At 47.2% G+C, this 22,506-nt stretch overlaps 1 protein-coding gene across 1 annotated transcript in view; it reads right to left on the bottom strand.

Annotated features, from left to right (window-relative positions):
- Nucleotides 1-22,506, bottom strand: part of DNAAF9 (dynein axonemal assembly factor 9) — a 97,415-nt gene that overhangs the window by 9,078 nt on the left and 65,831 nt on the right. The window contains exons 26-34 of the mRNA XM_081332220.1: nt 20,701-20,789; nt 19,433-19,591; nt 12,405-12,530; nt 10,523-10,560; nt 7,914-8,049; nt 6,889-6,975; nt 4,616-4,722; nt 4,070-4,144; nt 1,641-1,849 (exon numbers count right to left, since the gene is read on the bottom strand). Of these exons, the coding sequence (XP_081188346.1) occupies nt 1,641-1,849; nt 4,070-4,144; nt 4,616-4,722; nt 6,889-6,975; nt 7,914-8,049; nt 10,523-10,560; nt 12,405-12,530; nt 19,433-19,591; nt 20,701-20,789 (1,026 nt within the window). The remainder of the gene's footprint in view (nt 1-1,640; nt 1,850-4,069; nt 4,145-4,615; nt 4,723-6,888; nt 6,976-7,913; nt 8,050-10,522; nt 10,561-12,404; nt 12,531-19,432; nt 19,592-20,700; nt 20,790-22,506) is intronic.

The following is a 22,506-nucleotide window of genomic DNA, read 5'->3' as shown; positions in this document are numbered from 1 at the left end:
GTTGTTCACAATTTTATGCATCACTCGTGCCGTGCGTTTTTTAAAATGGCTCAACTGAGCTGGTGTTTTATATTTCGGAGAAGCATTGGATACGCTTTTTTTTTTTACAGGTTTTTATGCATTTAATGCCGCCTTCTGTTACGCCGTACATGACCAAGGGAATAACCGGGGGGAAGGAATCTTGGCCAACGGCATAGAATCCAGGATTGTTGTTGTCTTAAACCAGCTAACTTTTCTCTGTTGAAGAATTCGTATCGTGACAGGAGGGAAGAAAAATGTTTTAGAAACGGCAGCCTAGACTGATGCTCACCCTTGGCAGCCTGATACATTTTTAAAGGACTTGGCATAGATATCAAAGATCCAGAAATCAAGCATTCCATCTGACGAATGTTCCACCAATCAATTTTCATGCGATGTTCGGAACCGATACACATTAATTAGGTGAATCACGGATGCGGATTGGGGCGGTTGATGAATTTTAAGATGCTTTAAATGTCAAGCTTCCGAAGAATCCTTTTTCCCATGTGCGAACTGGATGGCACACCTAGCTAGACTGTGTGGGCTTGCGCTTAAGATATTTGTCTGTGCGCCCACCAATGCAGATAACGGGACTTTCCACTTTGCTTCGATGCATACGGAACAGTGGGGGTGGGGTGGGGGTGTTTGGTTTTCATTCCCCCCCCCCTGCATCTGCTGGGTGGTTGCAGCAGGTTTTGGTCAATTCCCATGACCCTGGGACACTGTGACCGTCATAAATATGAATCAGTTGCCAAGCATCTGAATGTAAATCACAAGAACCTGGAGATGCTGCAACATCCCAGCTGATTGGCGCTTCTTCTGGGCTGAGCAGAAGCACCAGGATCAGCGCCGAGCTCCAGCTGGAGCCTGGTGCTGATCCTGGCGCTTCCGCTGAGCCCCGACAGCCCTGAAGAAGCGCTAATTCTGGCACTTCCGCTGAGCCCTGACAGCCCTGCAGCTCCAGCCGTCTCTCGCTCAGGCTTGTGCGGTGCGGCCACCGGTTCAGCTCATTCCCTTCCCCCGCTACCCCTTTTCTAGGATGGTCGCGTACCACCTGCCAGGTGCCAAAGTACCACAGGTGGTACTCGTACCACTGGTTGAAAAGCCCCCGATCTAATATTTAGGTGTCTGTCAAAGAGAGGGGTCCATCTATTCTCTAAAGCACCCAAGGGCAGGACAAGAAGTAACAGGTGGATCTAAGATCGGGAAGATCTTCAACCCATGCAACATAGGTGCGCACTTCAAACATGAGAATACACTAAGGCAGAAGCTTGTCCGCCCCAAGGATAAAACAGCCAGACAGAAACTGAGCCAAGTGGTATATGTGCAGTACAGTGCAGTGAGCCCATGGGCAGATCTGCACATTGGGGAAACAAAACAGCCACTTCATAAGCGCATGGCACAACATAGGAGATCGGCGCTTCTTCTGGGCTCAGACCATCCTAGAGAAGTGGCAGCGGGGGTGGGGAATGAGCTCCTCGTCCGACCGCAAGTCTTGGAGCTCCTCAGAGCCTTCCTCCGACTCTGATGTCACTCCAGGCCCCTCCTCCTCCTCCTCCTCGGAGTCCCCAGACTCGACTGCCGGATCCACCGGCTGGCGAGGAATCGCAACACATCCTCACCTGTTTGGCCGTCTGCCTCAGCCAGTCCTTGATGTCGTCTTCTTTGAGGGAGCATCCCACGAAGACCAGGAAACATTCCTGCGATCCAGGGTGGTCCCGGTTCTCGGTTCTGGAGTCAGGAGGGGCGGGCAGGGGCCCCTCCAGGACGGGTACCAGGCTTAAGGTGTTGGAAGATGTGTTGTGACACACTTCAATCATCCGGTCAGTATCTGCGCCAAAGAAAGGCAAAGGGTGAGGGTGGTATTAATGGCTGGTGGAGTTTTTTCTTCAGTGAGGGGGGGGGGGGCGCGGTCCTGAGGTGCTCAAGAGCCACAAAAGTCCCACCTCCACTTAACGCTAGCAAAAATAAATACCAGTCGGGAATAACAATTAATACGATAGTTCAGCTATTGGTCCGAAATGATATAAAGTCTCCCGCTTGAGCAGCGGGGGTTGGACTAGAAGACCTCCCAAGGTCCCTTCCCACTCGGTCGTTCTATTAATTGATCAGATCTGAAAGGCTGTTAACTTGTGTAGACGTGCAAGAAGCAACACAATCGAAGGCGGAGGAAAAATCCATTCTCTGGTTCAATAAACAAACAAACATTTATTTATTTACTCTGGGCGCTTGGCAACCAGACTGTTATTTATGGCTGTTTGTACTGTCCTGCAGTTTTGGGATGGTTTTGCCAAAAGCTGGCATTTCTTTCTGACTTTCAGGCCATTTTGGTCTAGTGGTTAAGGCAGCAGCTACAAAATTGGGAAGGCGCGGGTTCGAGTCCTGATTTAGCCATGAAAGCCAGCTGGGTGACTTTGGGCCAATCTCCAGGAGACGGTGAGTTCTAGTCCCGCCTTAGGCATGAAAGCCAGCTGGGTGACTTTGGGCCAATCACCAGGAGACGGTGAGTTCTAGTCCCACCTTAGGCATGAAAGCCAGCTGGGTGACTTTGGGCCAATCACCAGGAGACGGTGAGTTCTAGTCCCGCCTTAGGGATGAAAGCCAGCTGGGTGACTTTGGGCCAATCACCAGGAGACGGTGAGTTCTAGTCCCGCCTTAGGCATGAAAGCCGGCTGGGTGACTTTGGGCCAATCACCAGGAGACAATGAGTTCTAGTTCCACCTTAGGCATGAAAGCCAGCTGGGTGACTTTGGGCCAATCACCAGGAGACGGTGAGTTCTAGTCCCGCCTTAGGCATGAAAGCCGGCTGGGTGACTTTGGGCCAATCACCAGGAGACAATGAGTTCTAGTTCCACCTTAGGCATGAAAGCCAGCTGGGTGACTTTGGGCCAATCACCAGGAGACGGTGAGTTCTAGTCCCGCCTTAGGCATGAAAGCCGGCTGGGTGACTTTGTGCCAATCACCAGGAGATGGTGAGTTCTAGTCCCGCCTTAGGCATGAAAGCCAGCTGGGTGACTTTGGGCCAATCACCAGGAGACGGTGAGTTCTAGTCCCACCTTAGGCATGAAAGCCGGCTGGGTGACTTTGGGCCGGTCACCAGGAGACGGTGAGTTCTAGTCCCGCCTTAGGCATGAAAGCCAGCTGGGTGACTTTGGGCCAATCACCAGGAGACGGTGAGTTCTAGTCCCGCCTTAGGCATGAAAGCCAGCTGGGTGATTTTGGGCCAATCACCAGGAGACGGTGAGTTCTAGTCCCACCTCAGCCATGAAAGCCAGTCAGGTGGGCCAATCACCAGGAAACTGTGAGTTGTAGTCCAGCCTTAGGCATGAAAGTCAGTTGGTGATAGTACGTTCGCCGCTTTGAGATATTTGTAAAAAATAATAAAGGCAGGATGTAAACCCATTAAACAAATCCTAGCAAACTACTGTTTCACTCAGTGAGCACTCAGCATTTGCTGAACAACCACAGATTTGCTTAACAACCACTGCAAAACAGGTCATAAAACTGGGGACGGTCACGTGACTGAGCTTATAACTGTTGTGCATCACAACTCTAATGGGCAGGCTCCATTATGTTCATAACTACCTGTAAAGAAATAAGGGAAATTTCATTTCTTTCACTTCTGCAGCAGATAGATCTGGCAGATGTTTTGCCTGAAATGGTATAGGGTTTCCTGCCTGAGCAGTGGGTTGGACTGGATGACCTCCAAGGTCCCTTCCAACCTATTATTATTATTATTATTATTATTATTATTATTATTATTGTTGTTGTTGTTGTTGTTGTTGTTGTTGTTGTTGTTGTTATTATAGATGTGCTGAGTTTGGGGGAGGTTGGGAGTTGGGCTGTTACCCCAAACTTTGCCTGGAGATTATCGCGGCTGTATAAAAAGCCTATTTCTGTGCTCCAATTACTTCCTTCAGCTCCCAAACTAAGACACCCATTGAGACTCCGAAGTCACCAAGCATAAATACAAGCATTAACACAGGTACTATCAGATGACAATTTGAAAGACTTGAGGATAAAGAGAGTGAGGTGGAGGCTAAACATTTACCTGAAAACTTGACTTTGCCAAAAATGTGGTAGATGTTTCCAGAGAACGGGCTCGATTTGTTCGATGACTTCAAGGCTGTTTTGAAAAGGAAAAAAAAGACAATAATCAGGATCAGAGCAGAGTGTTTCTCAACCTTTGGGGATTTTTAAGAGGGGTGAACTTCAACTCCCAGGATCCCCCGGTCGGCACTGCCCCCAAAGGTTGAGAAACGCATTTTTACCCCCAAGTGCTTCTGTACAAGCCAAAAACACACACCAACGATGAAGACAACGATGGCAAGGGTGATCTTTAATGTCAAGAGGGAAGAATTCGCCGCGAGAAAAGCATTTTTTTTAAAAAGAAGTATATTCTAGGCTGGGCTGCAGTAATGTGAAAATAATTGCATGACCGGGGAGCTTTAAAACCAGAAAAATGATGGTAGACGTATTTCATTTGAAGTTTACCCAGGCTGCATTTGCTGGTTAACTGTTTCAGCCATATATTCTTGTTAGCCATTCCAGAGGCGGGAAATGCACAACACATGTGGCTGAAGAAAGAATAATTTACCTTTACATTTGGCTGCAAAGCGCATTTTCTCCAGAGGGCGGTTAAACCACACACAAATCTGGACCATGGGAGGGAAAGCAGAGCCGGCTCTAAATTTCCCATCAAACCTGAAAGTGGGGGGGGGGGGGAAATATTAACTTTTAAAAAATAATAATATTTTATTAATTTTCCAATTTTACATTCGAGTATTTAAAAAGCAACGCGGCGACTGGGTTAATCAGTCGTTCGATAACAAAATCTTTAGTGCAAGTCTCAGGTTACCACATCAGATATTTCTTCTCTTTTTCCCTTTAACGTTTTCTGTCTCGTATTCAAGCTAGTACAGTTCTAGTTATATCACCTCAATAAAAACAGAATTATTACGTTTATCAATAAATTTTTAGCTTAGACGTAACCTTAATCGCATTCAATCTTCACAAACAATTCATAAAGGTAAAGGCAAAGGTTCCCCTGCACATGCGTGCTAGTCGTTTCCAACTCCGTTTCAAAGCCGAAGAGCCAGCGCTTGTCCGAGGACGTCTCCGTGGTCATGTGGCCGGCATGACTAGACACCAAAGGCGCACGGAACGCTGTTACCTTCCCACCGGAGTGATCCCTATTTTCCTACTTGCATTTTTACGTGCTTTCGAACTGCTAGGTTGGCAGAAGCTGGGACGAGTAACAGGCGCTCACTCTGTTACGTGGCACTCGGGATTCGACCCGCCAAACTGCCGACCTTCTGATCGACAAGCTCAGCGTCCTAACGCCACCGCATCCCTAAACAATTCATATCCTGCTATTAATTTTGGCCCAATTTTTAGTCTCTCATCCATATTCCAATTTACCCTTGGATATTTATAATCTTCAGACTTTGGGTAACCGAGATTTCCCTTGTCTCAATTCGTAACACAATAAAACTATCCAAGATACACATTTCCTCTGTTCGAATGCAATCTTGTTCTATTTCCTAAAGCTTATCTATTTCCCACCGTATTAAATCATCTACTTAATAATACAAAAAGTTTTGCTTTTCGAGGAGAAAAGCAGCTGAAGAGGAGATAATGAATGTGAGGTCACAGAAAATATATGCTGTCTGGATTTGTCCGCTTTGAGCACTTAGGCACGCATGTTAAAAAGAGCATGAAATCTGGGAAGGTTATAAAAGCTGATCTCATGATCCTCGGGACGTTGCAACTGTCATAGCCACATGCCAGTTGCCAAGCGCCTGAATTCTGATCACGTAACCGTGGGAATTCTGCGATGGTCGTAAGTGCGAGGACCGATCAGACGTGACTTTTCCAGTGTTGTCGTAGCTTTGAATGGCCGCTAAACGAATGACTGTTAAGTCAAGCACGACCTATAGTTAGTTCTGTCTGACTGCACCTGGTTTGCTCTCAGCTCGAGACTATAAGTCCTTAATGTAGGCTGCCCGAGCAAGTCGTTAATTTTTCTCGAAGTCAAGTAAAAAGAGGCTTACGGAGTGCGCTAAATGTGTGCACCTCATAACAGAACACAAAGAAGAAGAAGAAATATGCAACTTCACAAGATCACATAAACATTGCGAGAGGAGTTCCAGATGTGCTGGATTCTAGCTGGGAGGGCAGGGCCCGAGGGAGGGGAAATTAAGCTTTGCAAATAGCGGAGGAGAAAAATTCCTAAAAATTCGTATCCAAAAGGCTCTGCTTAAGTTAACGGGAGTGCCTTCTGGGAAGCCTAACGTAAGATAAGACATTAGCATGAATTAAAGGGGAGGAAAATTAATGGCAATTAAGTAGGGAGAGGAATCCTCTAAAGCAGGGGTCTCCCCAAAATGGCGACTTTTAAGACTTGTGGACTTCAACCTCCAGAATTCCTTCAGCCAGGAGGAATTCTGGGAGTTGAAGTCCACAAGTCTTAAAAGTTGCCGAGTTTGTAGACCAGGCATGTCAAACTTGTGACGTCACCTGACGTCGCGCGACGTATCGCAACTTTTTCCCCATTGTCGGCAATGGGATGGGCGCGGTTTCGGCATGATGCATCCAGCCCGTGGGCTGGCAGTCTGACATAGCTGTTGTAGACCCTTGCTCTAAATTACCCTGGTTCTTATAAAACAGGGGTCTCCAAACATGGCCGCTTTTAAGACTTATGGACTTCAACTCCCAGAATTCCACCTGGCTGAGGAATTCTGGGAGTTGAAGTCCACACATCTTAAAGTGGCTAAGTTTGAAGGCCCCCTGCACTAAACGAAGGATTGTAAATCAAGGGCTATCTGCAACGTGCATATCAAAAGACTTTTTGCCAAAACCGATACTTGCCAGCCAGGATACATTAAATAGCGAGTCGCCAGCATCTGAGGATCGGAGAAGCTGGTTTCCGAAAGAATTAGCTCAAGGTCCTCATTCCTGGTGGAAAAGAATCAAGATATTATGGATTTATTAACATTTACCGAAATTTTGCTTTCACAGAGCCTTGAAGCAGGATTTCTAAAAATCGGATCTCTCTAGAACAGAATTCACCAACCTCTCTTGGTTGGTGGACCGGAGGAAAAGGGAGGGGGAAGCATTTTACACGTGTGTGTGTGTGTGCGCGCGCGGGGCCGTGAGCACACGAATGATGTAAACAGGGTGGAGCTAGCGCTTGTGTGATACTCACTAGCCCCGCCCTGTTCTTGCGCGGCACAGCATCGTTTCCGCGTCCTGGGGACTCAGTGGGTTATCCTGTTTTTGTGCCCCGCATCGCGGCAGCCTCCCGTTTTCGTACCCCAACGCTCAGCAGCGGCCCGTTTGTGCACCCCATAGCGCAACGTTGTGTTTTTGCAACCCGCCTTACGCACGAAAGCCAGATGGGTGACTTTGGGCCAATCCCCAGGAGACGGTGAGCTCTAGTCCTGCCTTAGGCATGAAAGCCAATTGGGTGACTTTGGGCCAATCACCAGGAGATGGAGAGTTCTAGTCCTTCCTTAAGCCTGAAAGCCAATTGGGTGACTTTGGGCCAATCACCAGGAGGCGGAGAGTTCTACTCCCGCCTTAAGCCTGAAAGCCAATTGGGTGACTTTGGGCCAATCCCCAGGAGACGGTGAGTTCTAGTATCGCCTTACCCACGAAAGCCAGCTGGTGACTTTGGGCCAATGACCAGGAAATGATGAGTTCTAGCCCTGCCTTACACATGAAAGCCAGCTGGGTGACCTTGGGCCAGTCCCTCCCTCTCAGCCCAACCCACCTCACAGAGTTGTTGTTCTGGAGGAAAGTAAGAGGAAGCAAGTGTTGGGATATGCTTGCGACCTTGAGTTATTCATAAACATAATAAAGGTGGGATACAAAGATAAGTCTCGACAGCTTACCGAGTTACGATGCCGTTTTCTGCCAGGATAAAACAAACGGAGGAGTTGGCAGCTCGGATGAGTTTCTGCAGCTGGACGAGGAGCGGGTTTCTCTGCTCGGCCGTGTGGCTTGTGAACACGACGTTACTCACTAAACCTGCCGGAGGAAAAGAGACCATCTACGTTAAGGACCGGGTACTCCAAGGATGCTCTGCTCTCTGGAGTCCAGAATGACCTCTAGGAACGGACAGTGTCTGACGTCCAATGCCACCTTACTTCTGGTGTCCTGCTATGAACCCCTGGGAGGTATAGATAGACCTCAACGTGCGACCACGTTTGAGCCCAAACTTCCCACGGCTCAGCGGGACGGTTGTGAAGTGAGTTTGTGCCCCATTTTGCCACTTTCCTTGCCCCAGTTGTTTGGCAAATCACTGCAGTCGTTAAAGTTAGTGACCCGGTTGTTAAGTGACTCTGGCTTCCCCATGGACTTGGCCAGTCAAAAGTCACAAAAGGGGATCACGTGACCCCCGGGACACTGCCACCGTTGTAAATACGAGCCGCTTGCCACATGTCTTAAAACAGAATAGAATCTGGAAGGGACCTTGGAGGTCTTCTAGTCCAGCCCACCGCTTAAGCAGGAGAATCTATACCATCTCAGACAAGTGGCTGTCCAGTGTCTTCTTTAAAACCTCCAGGGATGGAGCGCCCACGATTTCTGGAGGCAAGCAGTTCCACTGGTTGATTGTCCTCACTGTGAGGATGTTTCTCCTTAATTCCAGGTTGCTTCTCTCCTTGATCAGTTTCATATCATTATTTCTCGTCCTTCCCTCTGGTGCTTTGGAGAATAACGTGACCCCCCTCATCTTTGTGGCAGAATGGGATGGAATGGAATGGAACAGAATAGAATAGAATAAATATTGGAAAATAGAATGGAATGGAACGGAACAGAACAGAATAAATATTGGAAAATAGAATGGAATGGAATGGAATGGAATGGAATGGAATGGAATGGAATGGAATGGAATAGAATAGAATAGAATAGAATAGAATAGAATAGAATAGAATAGAATAGAATAGAATAGAATAGAATAGAATAGAATAGAATAGAATAGAATAGAATAGAATAGAATAGAATAAATATTGGAAAATAGAATGGAATGGAATGGACTAGACTAGACTAGAATAGAATCTGGAAGGGACCTTGGAGGTCTTCTAGTCCAGCCCCCTGCTCAAGCAGGAGACCCTACACCATTTCACAGGTGACTGTCTAGCGGCCTCTTCTTAAACACCTGCAGTGATGGAGCGCCCACAATTTCTGGTGGCCAGCTGTTCCACTGGTTGATTATCCTCACTGTCAGGAAGTTTCTCCTTAATTCCAGGTTGCTTCTCTCCTGGATCAGCTTCCAACCATTGTTTCTCCTCCTTCCCTCTGGTGCTTTGGAGAATAACGTGACCCCCTTCCTCCTTGTGGCAGCCCCTCAGATACTGGGATACTGCTATCATGTCTCCCCCTTTTCTTATTTTCTTTAGACCATGGGGATGCTAAAAGGTCGTAAGTGTGTACAATGGTCGTAAGTCAACCTTTTCGGTGCTCTTGTGACTTTTGAATGGTCACTAAGAGAACGGCTGTAAGTTGAGGACTGCCTCGACAGACTTGTTGGCAAGAGAATGTAGTTGCTAAACTACTGGCAATCTAGGAAAAATTTCCAACGGATCCACCCATAAACAGCAGTGGAAAGGAATGACAGACAGTTCTCGGTTTCGTTTGAAGTCACAACAGAACAGGGGGGGGGGGAAAGTGCCTTACAACTGATTCTCACACTTACGACCGTTGCAGCATCTCCGGCCGCAGGATCGAATTACCAGCGTTTGGCAAGTAATAGATCTTTATAACATTTGCAGTGGTGGTGTAATTACTACTGTATTTATGAGCATCCCCAGCCAGCTGGTGATGAGCAAAAGTCAACGAGGGAAGCTGGGTTCGCTTAAAGACGCACGCTTCGCTTAACAACCTGGCTCGGCACAAAGGGGTGTAAAATTGGGAGTGAACCCCCATAACAACCGGCCTGTTTAACAAAGGAAAAATCTGGTCCTAATTGTGGCCGTAAGCGGAGAAGCGCCTGTATTTTATTTCATACATTTCCCATAGGGAATCCTGTTAACCTGTTATGGCAAATATTATCAAAAGAGCCCCCAAAACAAGATAAACGTATTATTGGTTTTATAGCCCCCCCTCCCCATTCCCAACAACTCTGGACTGTTTATTTTTTTGTTGTTGTTCCTCTGTCTCAGGGTTTTCCCAAACTTGGCAACTTTTAAAACTCGTGGACTTCAACCCCCAGAATTCTTCAGCCCAGAGGAATTCTGGGAGTTGAAGTCCACAAGTCTTAAAAAGTTGCCAAGTTTGGGGAAAAAAAACCCCTTGCTTCTAGCTGCTCAGGGCATTGTGGCTAACTCCTCCAAGCGGGCCTTCTAGAAAAGCGAGACTCCGACTACCCTAATCCCCAGCTCGCACAGCTTTTGTTCGGCCGGGCATGATGGGTGCCAGGGTGCTGCAGCATCACTGAGAAGGCAGCCGGAAAGATGTGCCTGTTCTTCTCTCTACAAGCCAATTTTGGAGACATACTGACCTTGAGAACACTGGTCCAGAAATTTGGGAAAAAGAAACCTGAAAGAGACAAGGATGCGCGTGCGAATTTGGTACGAAGAGAAAGGCAATAATTGGCAAGCTTTTTCGCGCGATTCAAATTTAACGCTCTGCAGATTTTGTTCTTGGCTGAAAGCTCCGGGGCACAATTCGCGGGGGGGGGGGGATTGAGAAGTCAGTTCCTGAATGAGGAGGTTACAATAGAATAACGGGGTTGGAAGGGACCTTGGAGGTCATCTAGTCCAACCCCCTGCTCAGGCAGGAAACCCTATCCCATTTCAGACAAGTGGCTGTCCAGTCTCTTCTTAAAAACTTCCAGTGTTGGAGCATTCACCGCTTCTGGAGGCAGGTTGTTCCACTGGTTAATTGTCCTCACTGTCAGGAAGTTTCTCCTTAGTTCTAGGTTGCTTCTCTCCTTGACTAGTTTCCATCCGTTGCTTCTTGTCCTGCCTTCGGGCGCTTTGGAGAATAGGTGGACCCCCTCTTTTTTGGGGCAACCCCTGAGATTGTTGTTGTTGGGTTTAAGCCTTTTAGCTAGGGTTCCTCACCTTGGCCATTTGAAGAGGTGTGGACTTCAAGTCCCAGAATTCTCCAGCCAGCCATGCCCCCAGAATTCTGGGAGTTGAAGTCCCCAGCTCTTCAAATGGCCAAGGTTGAGGTACCTTGCTTTTAAGCACTTTCCTTCTGGGGATAATTTCTGTGCTCTTCGTCCCCTACCCCCACCCCAGAGCATGGAAGCCAGCTGAGATCCATTATTGTTATCAGTTCCTGCCTAATCTCAGCCAGTTTGGCTTAGTGCAGGGATCTTCAAACTTGGCCCTTTGAGGACTTCTGGACTTCAGCTCCCAGAATTCCTCAGTCAAGCACGCTGGCTGAGGAATTCTGGGAGTTGAAGTCCACTCTTCTTAAAGTCTGTATCAGGGGTCTTCAAACTTGGTCCTTTTAGGACCTGTAGACATCAACTCCCAGAATTCCTCAGCCAGGCACGCTGGCTGAGGAATTCTGGAAGTTGAAGTCCACTCCTCTTAAAGTTTTTATCACGGATCTTTACAAATTTGGCCCTTTTAGGACTTCTGCTCCCAGAATTCCTCAGCCAGGCACGCTGGCTGAGGAATTCTGGGAGTTGAAGTCCACTCCTCTTAAAGTCTGTATCAGGGGTGTTCAAACTTGGCCCTTTTAGGACTTCTGGACTTCAGCTCCCAGAATTCCTCAGCCAGGCACGCTGGCTGAGGAATTCTGGGAGTTGAAGTCCACTCCTCTTAATGTCTGTATCAGGGGTCTTCAAACCTGGCCCTTTTAGGACTTGTGGACTTCAGTTCCCAGAATTCCTCAGCCAGCGTGCCTGACTGAGGAATTCTGGGAGTTGAAGTCCACAAGTCCTAAAAGGGCCAGGTTTGAGCACCCCTGGCCCAGTGCTTAAGGCAGGAGCCTCCAGACTTGGCAACTTTAAGACTGGTGGACTTCAAACGGCTGGGGGAATTCTGGGAGTTGAAGTCCACCAGTCTTAAAAGTTGCCAAGTCTGGAGACCTCTGGGTTAAGGCACCCGCCTGGAAAACAGGGGACAGGAGTCCAAATCCCGCCTTCTTCACGAAAGCCAGTTTCTCTTTCTCTCGGCCCAACCCACCTCGCAGGGTTGTTGTTCGTGGAGAAAACAGGAGGAAGGAGGTGTGTTGAATACGTTCGTCGCCTCAAGTTATTTGTAAAGGCTAATGAAGGTGGGACGCACGTAAATCAATTCGAGCGAATTAACGAAGAGCCACTCTGCATAATAGCCTCCCGTTTCTTATGTGGCTTCTTGGGAAAATTCACAGGCCGTACGTGACCCACCAGGAGAAGAGGAGATGGTGTGTGTGTGTGTGTGTACCTGTGTTCCATGTAAGAGCTGAGGGGTTCGACACACGTTGTGACTGCACCAATGACAAAAGAGGCCTTCACGTCTGCGTCCGGGTGAGTCTGAAGCGCCTGGACAACGTCAATCACGTCGGTGTATCTGTAGAGGACATTGAGCAAAGTCAATGGGAGGCAAGCCCGATCCGCTTAACAGCCGTGCGACCGACTGGACAACTGGAGTGATTCGCTTAACAGCCGTGGGAAAAAAAGCCTGTAAAATCAGACGTGGCTCATTGGGAATTCTAGTCCTCCCTCCCGCCCCCCAGTCATAAGTTGAGGACAGGCTACCTGTACTTAGCACCATTTGTTTTAGTAACTGTTCCAAGTTAAAACAGCACTGGAAAAAAAAAGGGACTCATGAGCATTTTTCACCCTTATGACCCTTGCAGCCTTCCTGGGATCAAAATTTGGAAACCTGGCGACTGACTCGTATTTACGACGGTGGCAGAGGCCTTTAATGGCAGTTTGCGACTCTCTGATGCTTGGCAACCGATTCATATGTACGGCCGGGGGTCACGTGAGTCCCCTTTTGTGACCTTCTGACAAGCAAAGTCCAGGGGGGGGAGGCAGATTCACTTAATAGCTGTGCTACTAACAACTGCAGTGATTCACTTAGCAACGGAGGCAAGACAGGTGGTAAAATGGGGCAAAACTCACTTAACAACCACCTTGCTTAGCAACTTAAATTTACATCACCAGGATGTAAAAAAGATGTTGAGACTCTGGAAAGAGGGCCGAGAAGAGCCACAAAGATGATCACGGGACTGGAGGCTAAAACATACGAAGGATGGTTGCTGGAATTGGGGATGTCCAGTTTAATGAAGAGAAGGACGAGGGGGGACAGGATAGCAGTCTTCCAGTATCTCAGGGGCTGCCCCAAAGAAGAGGGAGTCAAGCTATTCTCCAAAGTGCCCAAAGGCAGGACAAGAAGCAACGGATGGAAACTCGTCAAGGAGAGAAGCAACCTAGAACTAAGGAGAAACTTCCTGACACTGAGAACAATTAACCAGTGGAACCACCTGCCTCCAGAAGCAGTGAATGTTCCAACACTGGAAGTTTGTAAAAAGAGACTGGACAGCCATTTGTCTGAAATGGTGTAGGGTTTCCTGCCTGAGCAGGGGGTTGGACTAGATGACCTCCAAGGTCCCTTCCAACTGTTAATCTGTTTTCCTTCCTTCCTTCCTTCCTTCCTTCCTTCCTTCCTTCCTTCCTTCCTTCCTTCCTTCCTTCCTTCCTTCCTTCCTTCCTTCTTTCCTTCCTTCCTTCCTTCCTTCCTTCCTTCCCTCCCTCCCTCCTACCCTTGTCCAAAACTGGAAGTTTTTAAGAAGAGACTGGACAGCCATTTGTCTGAAATGGTATAGGGTTTCCTGCCTGAGCAGGGGGTTGGACTAGATGACCTGCAAGGTCCCTTCCAACTTTACTGTTATTATTACTTGGAAGAGGTGAACCACAAGATTTAAAAAAATATAACCCAGAGCTGGACGAGCAAGGAATACCCCGCGGCCTCTTCGAGCAGAAGACCTAAGTCAGGAGCCACCATAAATTTGGGGCTCAAGTGTAGTTGCAAGAACGACCTCTAGAAAGGGCACAAAACTCGGGAAACAGGGGCAGCGATGGGCATTCGCTCCAATAAATGCATCTTCACGGCATCTAGAAAGGGCCACGGAGCTGTGATTTTTTTGATTATTTTTTTGGGGGGGTTGGATCACAAAAGTCAGGGTTGTGAAGCTGCTGAGTCCAACCTTCTGTTCAGGGCGGGGATCCAAATTCCATCATCCCCGACAGATGGCTGTCCGACCTCCACCGGAACCCGTGCAGGGAAGGTCGCTTGGCTCTCACCTCCACCCCTCATTCCGCATCGTGGTTTGTAGAGGAACAGAGAGCGGGGTCCTAACCTCCTCCTGCGCGACGCCCTTTGGAAATGCCAGCCTTTTGGCCCTCGTTTCTCCCGGCTAAATCTGCCATCTCCTTCCACCACTTTGGGAAAAAAACGGAGGGAGGGGGGTGGGGGGGGAAAGGATTTAAATTCTAGTTCTGACGGAAGAGAATGCTTTGAACTGCGGCCGAAAAGCTCACAAAATGGCTTGTCGCTCCGCAAACCAAGATGTGGTGGGGGGGCTGCTAATGGCAGGTGTAAGTCAGGGGCTAACCTGTTATTACTCTCCGCCCGTTTCGCAAAGCTGGATTACAGGGAATCCTCAACTTGCAACGGTTCACTTACCGACGAAGTTCAAAGTTACAAGGGCACCGAAAAGAAAAAAAAGAAAAAAGAGAAGAAAAAGTGGCCTGAGACCGTTTTTCACACTTAGCGACCGTCGCAGGGTTTTCCCCCACCCCCCCACCCCACGGTCAGGTGATCAAAATTCAGAAACTTGGCAACTGGTTCGTACTTATGACGGTCGCAGCGTCCCAGGGGTGTGTGTGTGTGAGAGAGAGAGACGTGATCCCTTTTTGTGACCACCTGACGAGCAAAGGAAGCGGGGGGATCCAGATTCGCTTAACAACCGTGTTTCCAACTTAACGACCGCAGGGATTCCCTTAACTGCTGTGGCAAGGAAGGTCGTAAAATGGCGCAAGACCCGCTTAGTCACGGAAATTTGGGGCTCAGTTGCGGTCGTGAGTCGAGGACTACCCGTGGGTTGTTTCGATGTGATCCGTTCCAGATGTGCTCGAGTGCAACCCAGATGCTGAGGGGGGGAGGAAGTGAGCGCCCCGGTGTCCAGCACATCTAGAAAGCATTGAGTTGGGGGACAGTCGTGCTTGGAGGCCATCCACATTCAAATGCCAGATGCCCCCAGCCTCACCCAGAGAAAACATCTGCCTTGAGGAACCGCTTGTGAATTTTCCCAAGGAATGCAAGCTGGCTCCGTCTTCAGATTCTGGATTATGGACAGAGAGACCCTCAAATGCAACCAGGAAGTCTCTCTATCTATCTATCTATCTATCTATCTATCTATCTATCTATCTATCTATCTCTATCCAGTGGCGTAGCGTGGGGGGTGCAGGGGGGGCAGGCCGCACCGGGCGCAACATCTGGGGGGGGCGCGCTCGCACTCGCAGCTCTCTGCCCCTGCCTGGCTCACTCACTCTCTCTCACTGCAGTGCTGGCTGTGTGAATCCGATCCGAGCCACCAGGTCGCCACCCACTGTGGAGGGGGTTAGGGGGCGCAAATTACTTGCCTTACCCTGGGTGCTGACAACCCACGCTACGCCACTGTCTCTATCTATCTATCTATCTATCTATCTATCTATCTATCTATCTATCTATCTATCTATCTATCTCTATCTCTATCTATCTATCTCTATCGATCTATCTCTATCTATCAATCTATCTATCTATCTAATTATCTATCTATCTATCTATCTATCTATCTATCTAATACCTATCTATCTATCTATCTATCTATCTATCTATCTATCTATCTATCTATCTTATCTATCTATATCGATCTATCTGTCTCTATCGATCTATCTATCTATCTAATATCTATCTCTGTATATCTATATGTCTGTCTGTCTATCTATCTATTTATCATCTCTATCTCTTTTATCTCATCTATCTCTATCTCTATTATCCTATCTATCTATCTATCTATCTATCTATCTATCTATCTATCTATCTATCTATCTATCTATCTATCTATCTATCTATCTATCTATCTTATCTATCTCTATCTATCTATCTCTATCTATCTATCTATCTATCTATCTATCTATCTATCTATCTAATATCTATCTATCTATCTATCTATCTATCTATCTATCTATCTATCTATCTATCTTATCTATCTATCTATATCGATCTATCTATCTGTCTCTATCGATCTATCTATCTATCTAATATATCTCTGTATATCTATGTCTGTCTGTCTGTCTATCTATCTATCTATCTATCTATCTATCTATCTATCTATCTATCTATCTAATATCTATCTATCTAATATCTATCTATCTATCTATCTATCTATCTTATCTATCTATCTATATCGATCTATCTATCTGGCTCTATCGATCTATTTATCTATCTATCTCTGTATATCTATATGTCTGTCTGTCTGTCTATCTATCTATCTATCTATCTATCTATCTATCTATCTATCTATCATCTCTATCTCTTTTATCTCATCTATCTCTATCTCTATCTCTTTCATCCTATCTATCTATCTATCTATCTATCTATCTATCTATCTATCTATCTATCTATCTATCTATCTATCTATCTATCTATCTATCTCTTCTCTCATCTATCTATATCTCTGTCTTATCCTATCTATCTATCATCTATCTATCTATCTATCTATCTATCTATCTATCTATCTATCTATCTATCTATCCATCCATCCATCTATCTATCTCTACCTATCTGTCTGAGATGCTCTTCTGCAACCAGTTTTGGTCACCACCCTATAAAAAAGATGTCGAGATGCTAGAAAAAATGCAGAGAAGAGCAACAAAGGTGATCAGGGGACTGGAAGCTAAAACATATGAAGAACAGTTGCAGGAATTGGCTCTGTCTAATCTAATGAAAAGAAGGACTGGGGTGACATGATAGCCGTCTTCCAATACTTGAAGGGGTCTCATAGACAGGAGGGGGCTCAACCTATTTTCCAAAGCCCCTGAAGGCCAGACAAGGAATAACGGATGGAAACTGATCGAACAGAGATTCAACCTAGAAATAAGGAGAAATTTCCTGACAGTTTGTGACAGTCAACCAGAGGAACAGAAGTTGCCTTCAGAAGTTGTGGGAGCTTAGTTACTAGAAGCTTTCAAGAAGAGAGCGGACTGCCATCGGTCAGAAATGGCGTAGGGTCTCCTGCTTGGGCGGGGTGGGTGGGGGTTGGACTAGATGACCTCCAAGGTCCCTTTCAACTCTGTTATTCTGCATTCCCAGTGATTCCAAAATGGGCCTAGGCCAGCAAGAGGAAACCGACATGGACTTCTTTTTTTTCTGTTTGGTTTCCCTTATCAAATCCATCTTTTCTGCAGATGGGATGCAGCTGCTGGATTGTGGGAAGGTCTCCCAAAAAGCCTTGTTTAGATCACCCCAATCGCACACGCGTGGTTTCTCCGAGCACGTCGATCATGTTAAAGACGTTTATCTGTAGTTATTTCGCCACATCTGTCAAAGGCCCCCAACCTAATTCTTAATTTCACGCTTGAATTTCGCAGAAAAGGCCACGGATTTGAGGTGATCCGTAAGTTCCACCTCGTTTCTAAAATTAGAAAGGCGTTTTTAGCTGAGGCAAACAGCTTTGCTAGAGATTGTCCAAGGTCCCTTTCATCTTGAACAAAACACAGAATAAACACATGCTTTTGACTTCACCTCAGCATTTTTACTAGATTTACACAATACCCTGAAGATTTCCACACTTAATACCTAACTCCCTCGATTTAAAACTGCACTTCCCTTGGGGAAAGAGATTTAAACGACTCCACCCAAGATACAATGCTCACCACATCCTATTTTTACTCGCTATTTAGGGAACATGATTTTAATCAAGAATAAGGCAACTTGCTCCCCCGAGTAGCTTGGGACCACTTACAAAAAAAAACCAACTCAGAATATACTTGTGATCTATATTAAAAGCCAGTGGCTTATTAAACATCTTGTATTTGATAAAATACTTTTTTTTCCTTTTCAAAGCTGGCTCGGTTAAGTTTGTGGGTTTTTTGGTCATGGATGTGTATGTATGTATATATAATAATAGAGATAGAGAGTAGATAGTAGAGATAGGTAGAGATAGATAGATAGATACATACATACATACATACATACATACAGTATAATAGATGTTAGATGTTTTTGTGCCAGCCCATGGCAGTTCCCCAAATAGGTCATCAGATAGGAGCAAAGAGGCTTCTTTGCTCCCACTGGTGGGTCAGGGGTCCCCCGGCCCCTGCAGCCCCATTGGCCAGTGTGTTTTATGGTTAGGGAGGGGCTGAGACCCCCCATAAATACCTCTGCTCAGGGGCTGCTCTTTGTTCGTTTTTTCTTTCTCTCTTGCATGCATTCTCTCTCTATCATACAGGCATGGATGCCTCCATGCCATATAGCTCTTTCTATATAATCTATCGATGAATAAAGCTTCATAATGATTGCATCTCTGCATCCTGCCTCTTTTACTTGGAAGCACCTTAACGATCCATCGATCTCTCGTGAGATCATCTTACAATAGATGTGAGATGGTCTCACGAGGTCAATGGATCGTTAAGGTGCTTCCAAGTAAAAGGCATCACGCAGAGATGCAATCATATGAAGCTTTATTTAACGATAGATTAGATAGAAAACTAGCATAGCATAACTGGAACAGAACAAGAAGCAGAAGCAGAAGCAGAAGCAGAACTAGAACTGAAGAAAGAGCAGCCCCTTGAGCAGAGGTATTTATGGGGGGTCTCAGTCCCTCCCTAACCATAAAACTCTCTCGCCAATGGGGTTGCAGGAGTCTGGGACCCCTGACTCATCAGTGGAAGCAAAGAAGCCTCTTTGCTCCCATCTGATGACCTTTTTGGGGAACTGCCAATGGCTGGCACAAAACATCTAACAATAGAGATAGAGAGTAGATAGATAGATAGATAGATAGATAGATAGATAGATAGATAGATAGATAGATAGATAGATGATAGACAAATAGAATGGAGATCGATAGAGCGCAGAAGATAAATAGAGAGATTACAGAGACAGACAGACAATGCAACCTTCCCCGCCCACTTCCGAAAGTCAAAGGGGAAGCTGGATTTGTTTAACGATCGCACAGTTCACTTAACATCTGCAGTGACTCGCTCAACAGCCGTGGCCAAAACAGTTGCAAAATTGGGCATCCCTCACGACAACAGCAAGGGAAATTCTGTTTCCGACCACAAGTCAAGGACTGGCTGCAGAAAGTCCATGGAGAAACCAAATCCTCCTTCCCCAGGGAAGTGAGGACGGCTAGAGATCTAAACACACACACACACACACACACACACACACACCAACCCTTGTGGGCGGATGGGAACTCTTACCCTTGAAGGACCACCAGCAGCCTCATTTTCTTCCGATGATAAGCAGAGGGCCGGGTGCTTCGGCTGTGCTGAGATTCAAGGACACCCGACAGGTATTTCTGGAAGTGCGCGGCGCTGAAGCATTCGGGACTGTCCATGGTTTGGCGATAAACAAGCCACCTGGAGGAAAGGATGAGGGTTTATTTGCTGCACTCTCCCCGGCCTGCTACGTACCTCAACCCGACCTCTTTAAACGGGAGCATGACAAATACAGACTTGGCTTTGACGGACAAGAATATCTGTAGCTGAGAGTTGTGGGGGGTCCTTGGCGCTGGCTGAGCTTGAGAGTTTTCCTGCAGACGTTTCATGGCCCAACTAGGTTACATCATCAGTGCTAGAAAGGAGTGGGGTTTGTCAAGAGGAGAAGGAGGAGGAGGAGGAGGACGACGACGACTGTGGGGTCCTGGGTGCTCTCTTGATGGTTTCCTTGCAGACGTTTCATGACCCAACTAGGGAACATCATCAGTGTTAGAAGGGATTGGGGTTTGCAGGGAGGAGGAGGGGGACTGTGGGGTCCTTGGTGCTCTCTGAGCTTGGGGGTTTTCTTGCAGACGTTTCGTGACCCAACTAGGGAACATCATCAGCACTAGCAAAGGGTTAGCAGAGAGAGGAGGAGGAGGAGGAGGAGGAGGAGGAGGAGGAGGAGGGAAAAGCATTATGGGGTCCTTTATGCTCTCTGAACTTGGTTGTTTTCTTGCAGACATTTCATTACCAAACAAGGTAACATCATCATTGCTAGAAGGGAGTGAGATTGGAGGAGGAGGAGGAGGAGGAGGAGGAGGAGGAGGAGGAGGGCGATGATGACTATGGGGTCCTTTACGCTATCTGAGCTCGGTGGATTTCTTGCAGACGTTTCATTAACCAACTAGACAACATCATCAGCGCTGCTGATGTTACATTAGTTTGGTAATGAAATATCTGCAAGAAATCCACCGAGCTTAGAGAGCACAAAGGTCTCCACCAAAACACGGTTTATCTGAAATATTTCGGTCAACTGAACAGACTCTCTGTAGATGGGCCTACAGTGGCTGAGAGACACAATCCCAACATCTCTGGAAAGCGCTTAGCTGGAGAAGTAAACATGCCTAGATTTGCAAGAAGTTAGAGGGCAAGTTGTGCTTCCCGGGAGATTTGTCAGACCACAAGTTAAAGACTGCCGAGGATTTCAGCTGAACCTACTTTTAATCAATCCTCAAGAAAAAACAACAACAACAACGGGTTCTACCAACCTTCCGTATTCTTTGTTAAAGTTGACCAAGAACGAGCATAGTTCACTCGACTGGCATCCGGGAAGACCCGTCAAGATGGTAATCACCACCTCAAAAGAGAAAGGAAACTAACGGTTATGAAATTATCACAGCTTTTTTTTTGGGGGGGGGGGGAAACCAGTTCTCGAGATTTTTAGGCTCAGGACTCCCAAGATTCTAAATCTGAGGAAGCTGCTCCCAGCTGCCCCTGTGGAACATCCGTCTCAGGAGACACCGAGTCAAGATCAGCCATGAGACTGATCAAAAACCGGTGCTGGAACAGTCTGATGAAGACGAGGCCCTAAACCTGCACACAGGTAGAGCCGACTGCAGAGCGGAGATGTTTTATGATGCTCCTTGCCAAGCAAGAGAATAAAAATCTACAGCCGGATTTTAAGAGGCAGCTCTGACTCGTAATGTTCCCTTTGCTGGAAGCAACACCTGATCTCCAGCACCTGTGTGATGTTTCTGCGAATCCTGTTTGCCGAAGAAACCTCTGTACTTCTGACCTCTGGGCTGGCTGACAATCCTGATCCGGCTCTTGGAAACTTGGACTGGTTTTGGGACTATTCTTCTGTGCGTTCCTATTTAAAAGCCAGTCATTCTGACAAGCATTGGAAGCTCGGCTTCGCATTCTTGACGTAGGACAGGGCTTTTCAACCACTGGAACGGGTACCCTCTGTGGTACATTGGCACCTGGCAGGTGGTACGCGACCATCCTAGAAAAGCGGTAGCGGGGGAGGGGAACGAGCTGAACCGGTGGCAGCACCGCACAAGCCTGAGCGAGAGACGGCTGGAGCTGCAGGGCTGTCAGGGCTCAGCAGAAGCACCAGGATCAGCGCCACGATCCAGCTGGAGCTCGGCGCTGATCCTGGGACTTCTGATGAGCCCAGAAGAAGCGCCAATCAGCTGGAATGTTGCAGCATCTCCAGGCTCTTGTGATTTACATTCAGATGCTTGGCAACCGATTCATATTTATGACGGTCAGAGTGTCCCAGGGTCACGTGAAGTGACCGAAAACCTGCAGCAACCACCCAGCAGATGGGGAGGGGTCTTGCTCGGCTGTGGCTGGGGGGGGGGCTTTTTTCAGTGCCATTGTAACTTCGAACAATCACTAAGCGAACTGTTGTAAGTCGAGGACTACCTGTATTTCATCACTTTTTTTCCTTTGGGGGGGTGTCATCAAGTTTTTGACCCCTTGCTAGGCGACTGGTGGTACTCGGATATTGCCATATCCTAAAAGTGGTACAATGGGCGAAAAGATTGAAAAGCCCTGACGTAGGAGATGACCAGGCTGAGCCCGAGGGAGGAGGGCGTCAAACGCGTCATCAGTCTCAAGTCCCTTTGCGCCCACAAGAGAGATAAAACTCTGGCCCTCCTTGAATTCCTTTGACTCTTATCTTACCGCCAGTTTGCTTCGACCGTTCGTAGTTCAGATTCTTGTAGAGAACTTAAAACCTACAATGAACCTTCATCGGTTCATTTAAACTGCCTGGGTTTCCCGATTTGGCACTCGACACCTTGGTTACCTCTTGATCTTGAGTTAAGTTGAATTACCGTTGCGACGGGGTCCGAACCAGTAGTTGAAACCAGAAGGACATATAAGACAGAAATGTTGTAAATTGTGACCGTGGACGCCACAATCGGCCATAAACGCAGGCCGGCTGCCAAATGCTCAAAATGCAATCCTGGCTGGGGGGAGTGGGAGTGCAGGGGTCATAATTTCGAATCTGGGTCACTGACGTATCTTTGAACATTCGCTAAGGGACTGGTCGTAAGTCAAGGACT

This window comes from Vipera berus (assembly GCF_964194415.1).
Source record: "Vipera berus genome assembly, chromosome: 7".
In the NCBI taxonomy this organism is placed as follows: domain Eukaryota; kingdom Metazoa; phylum Chordata; class Lepidosauria; order Squamata; family Viperidae; genus Vipera; species Vipera berus.
This window is presented reverse-complemented; position numbering and strand designations above follow the sequence as displayed.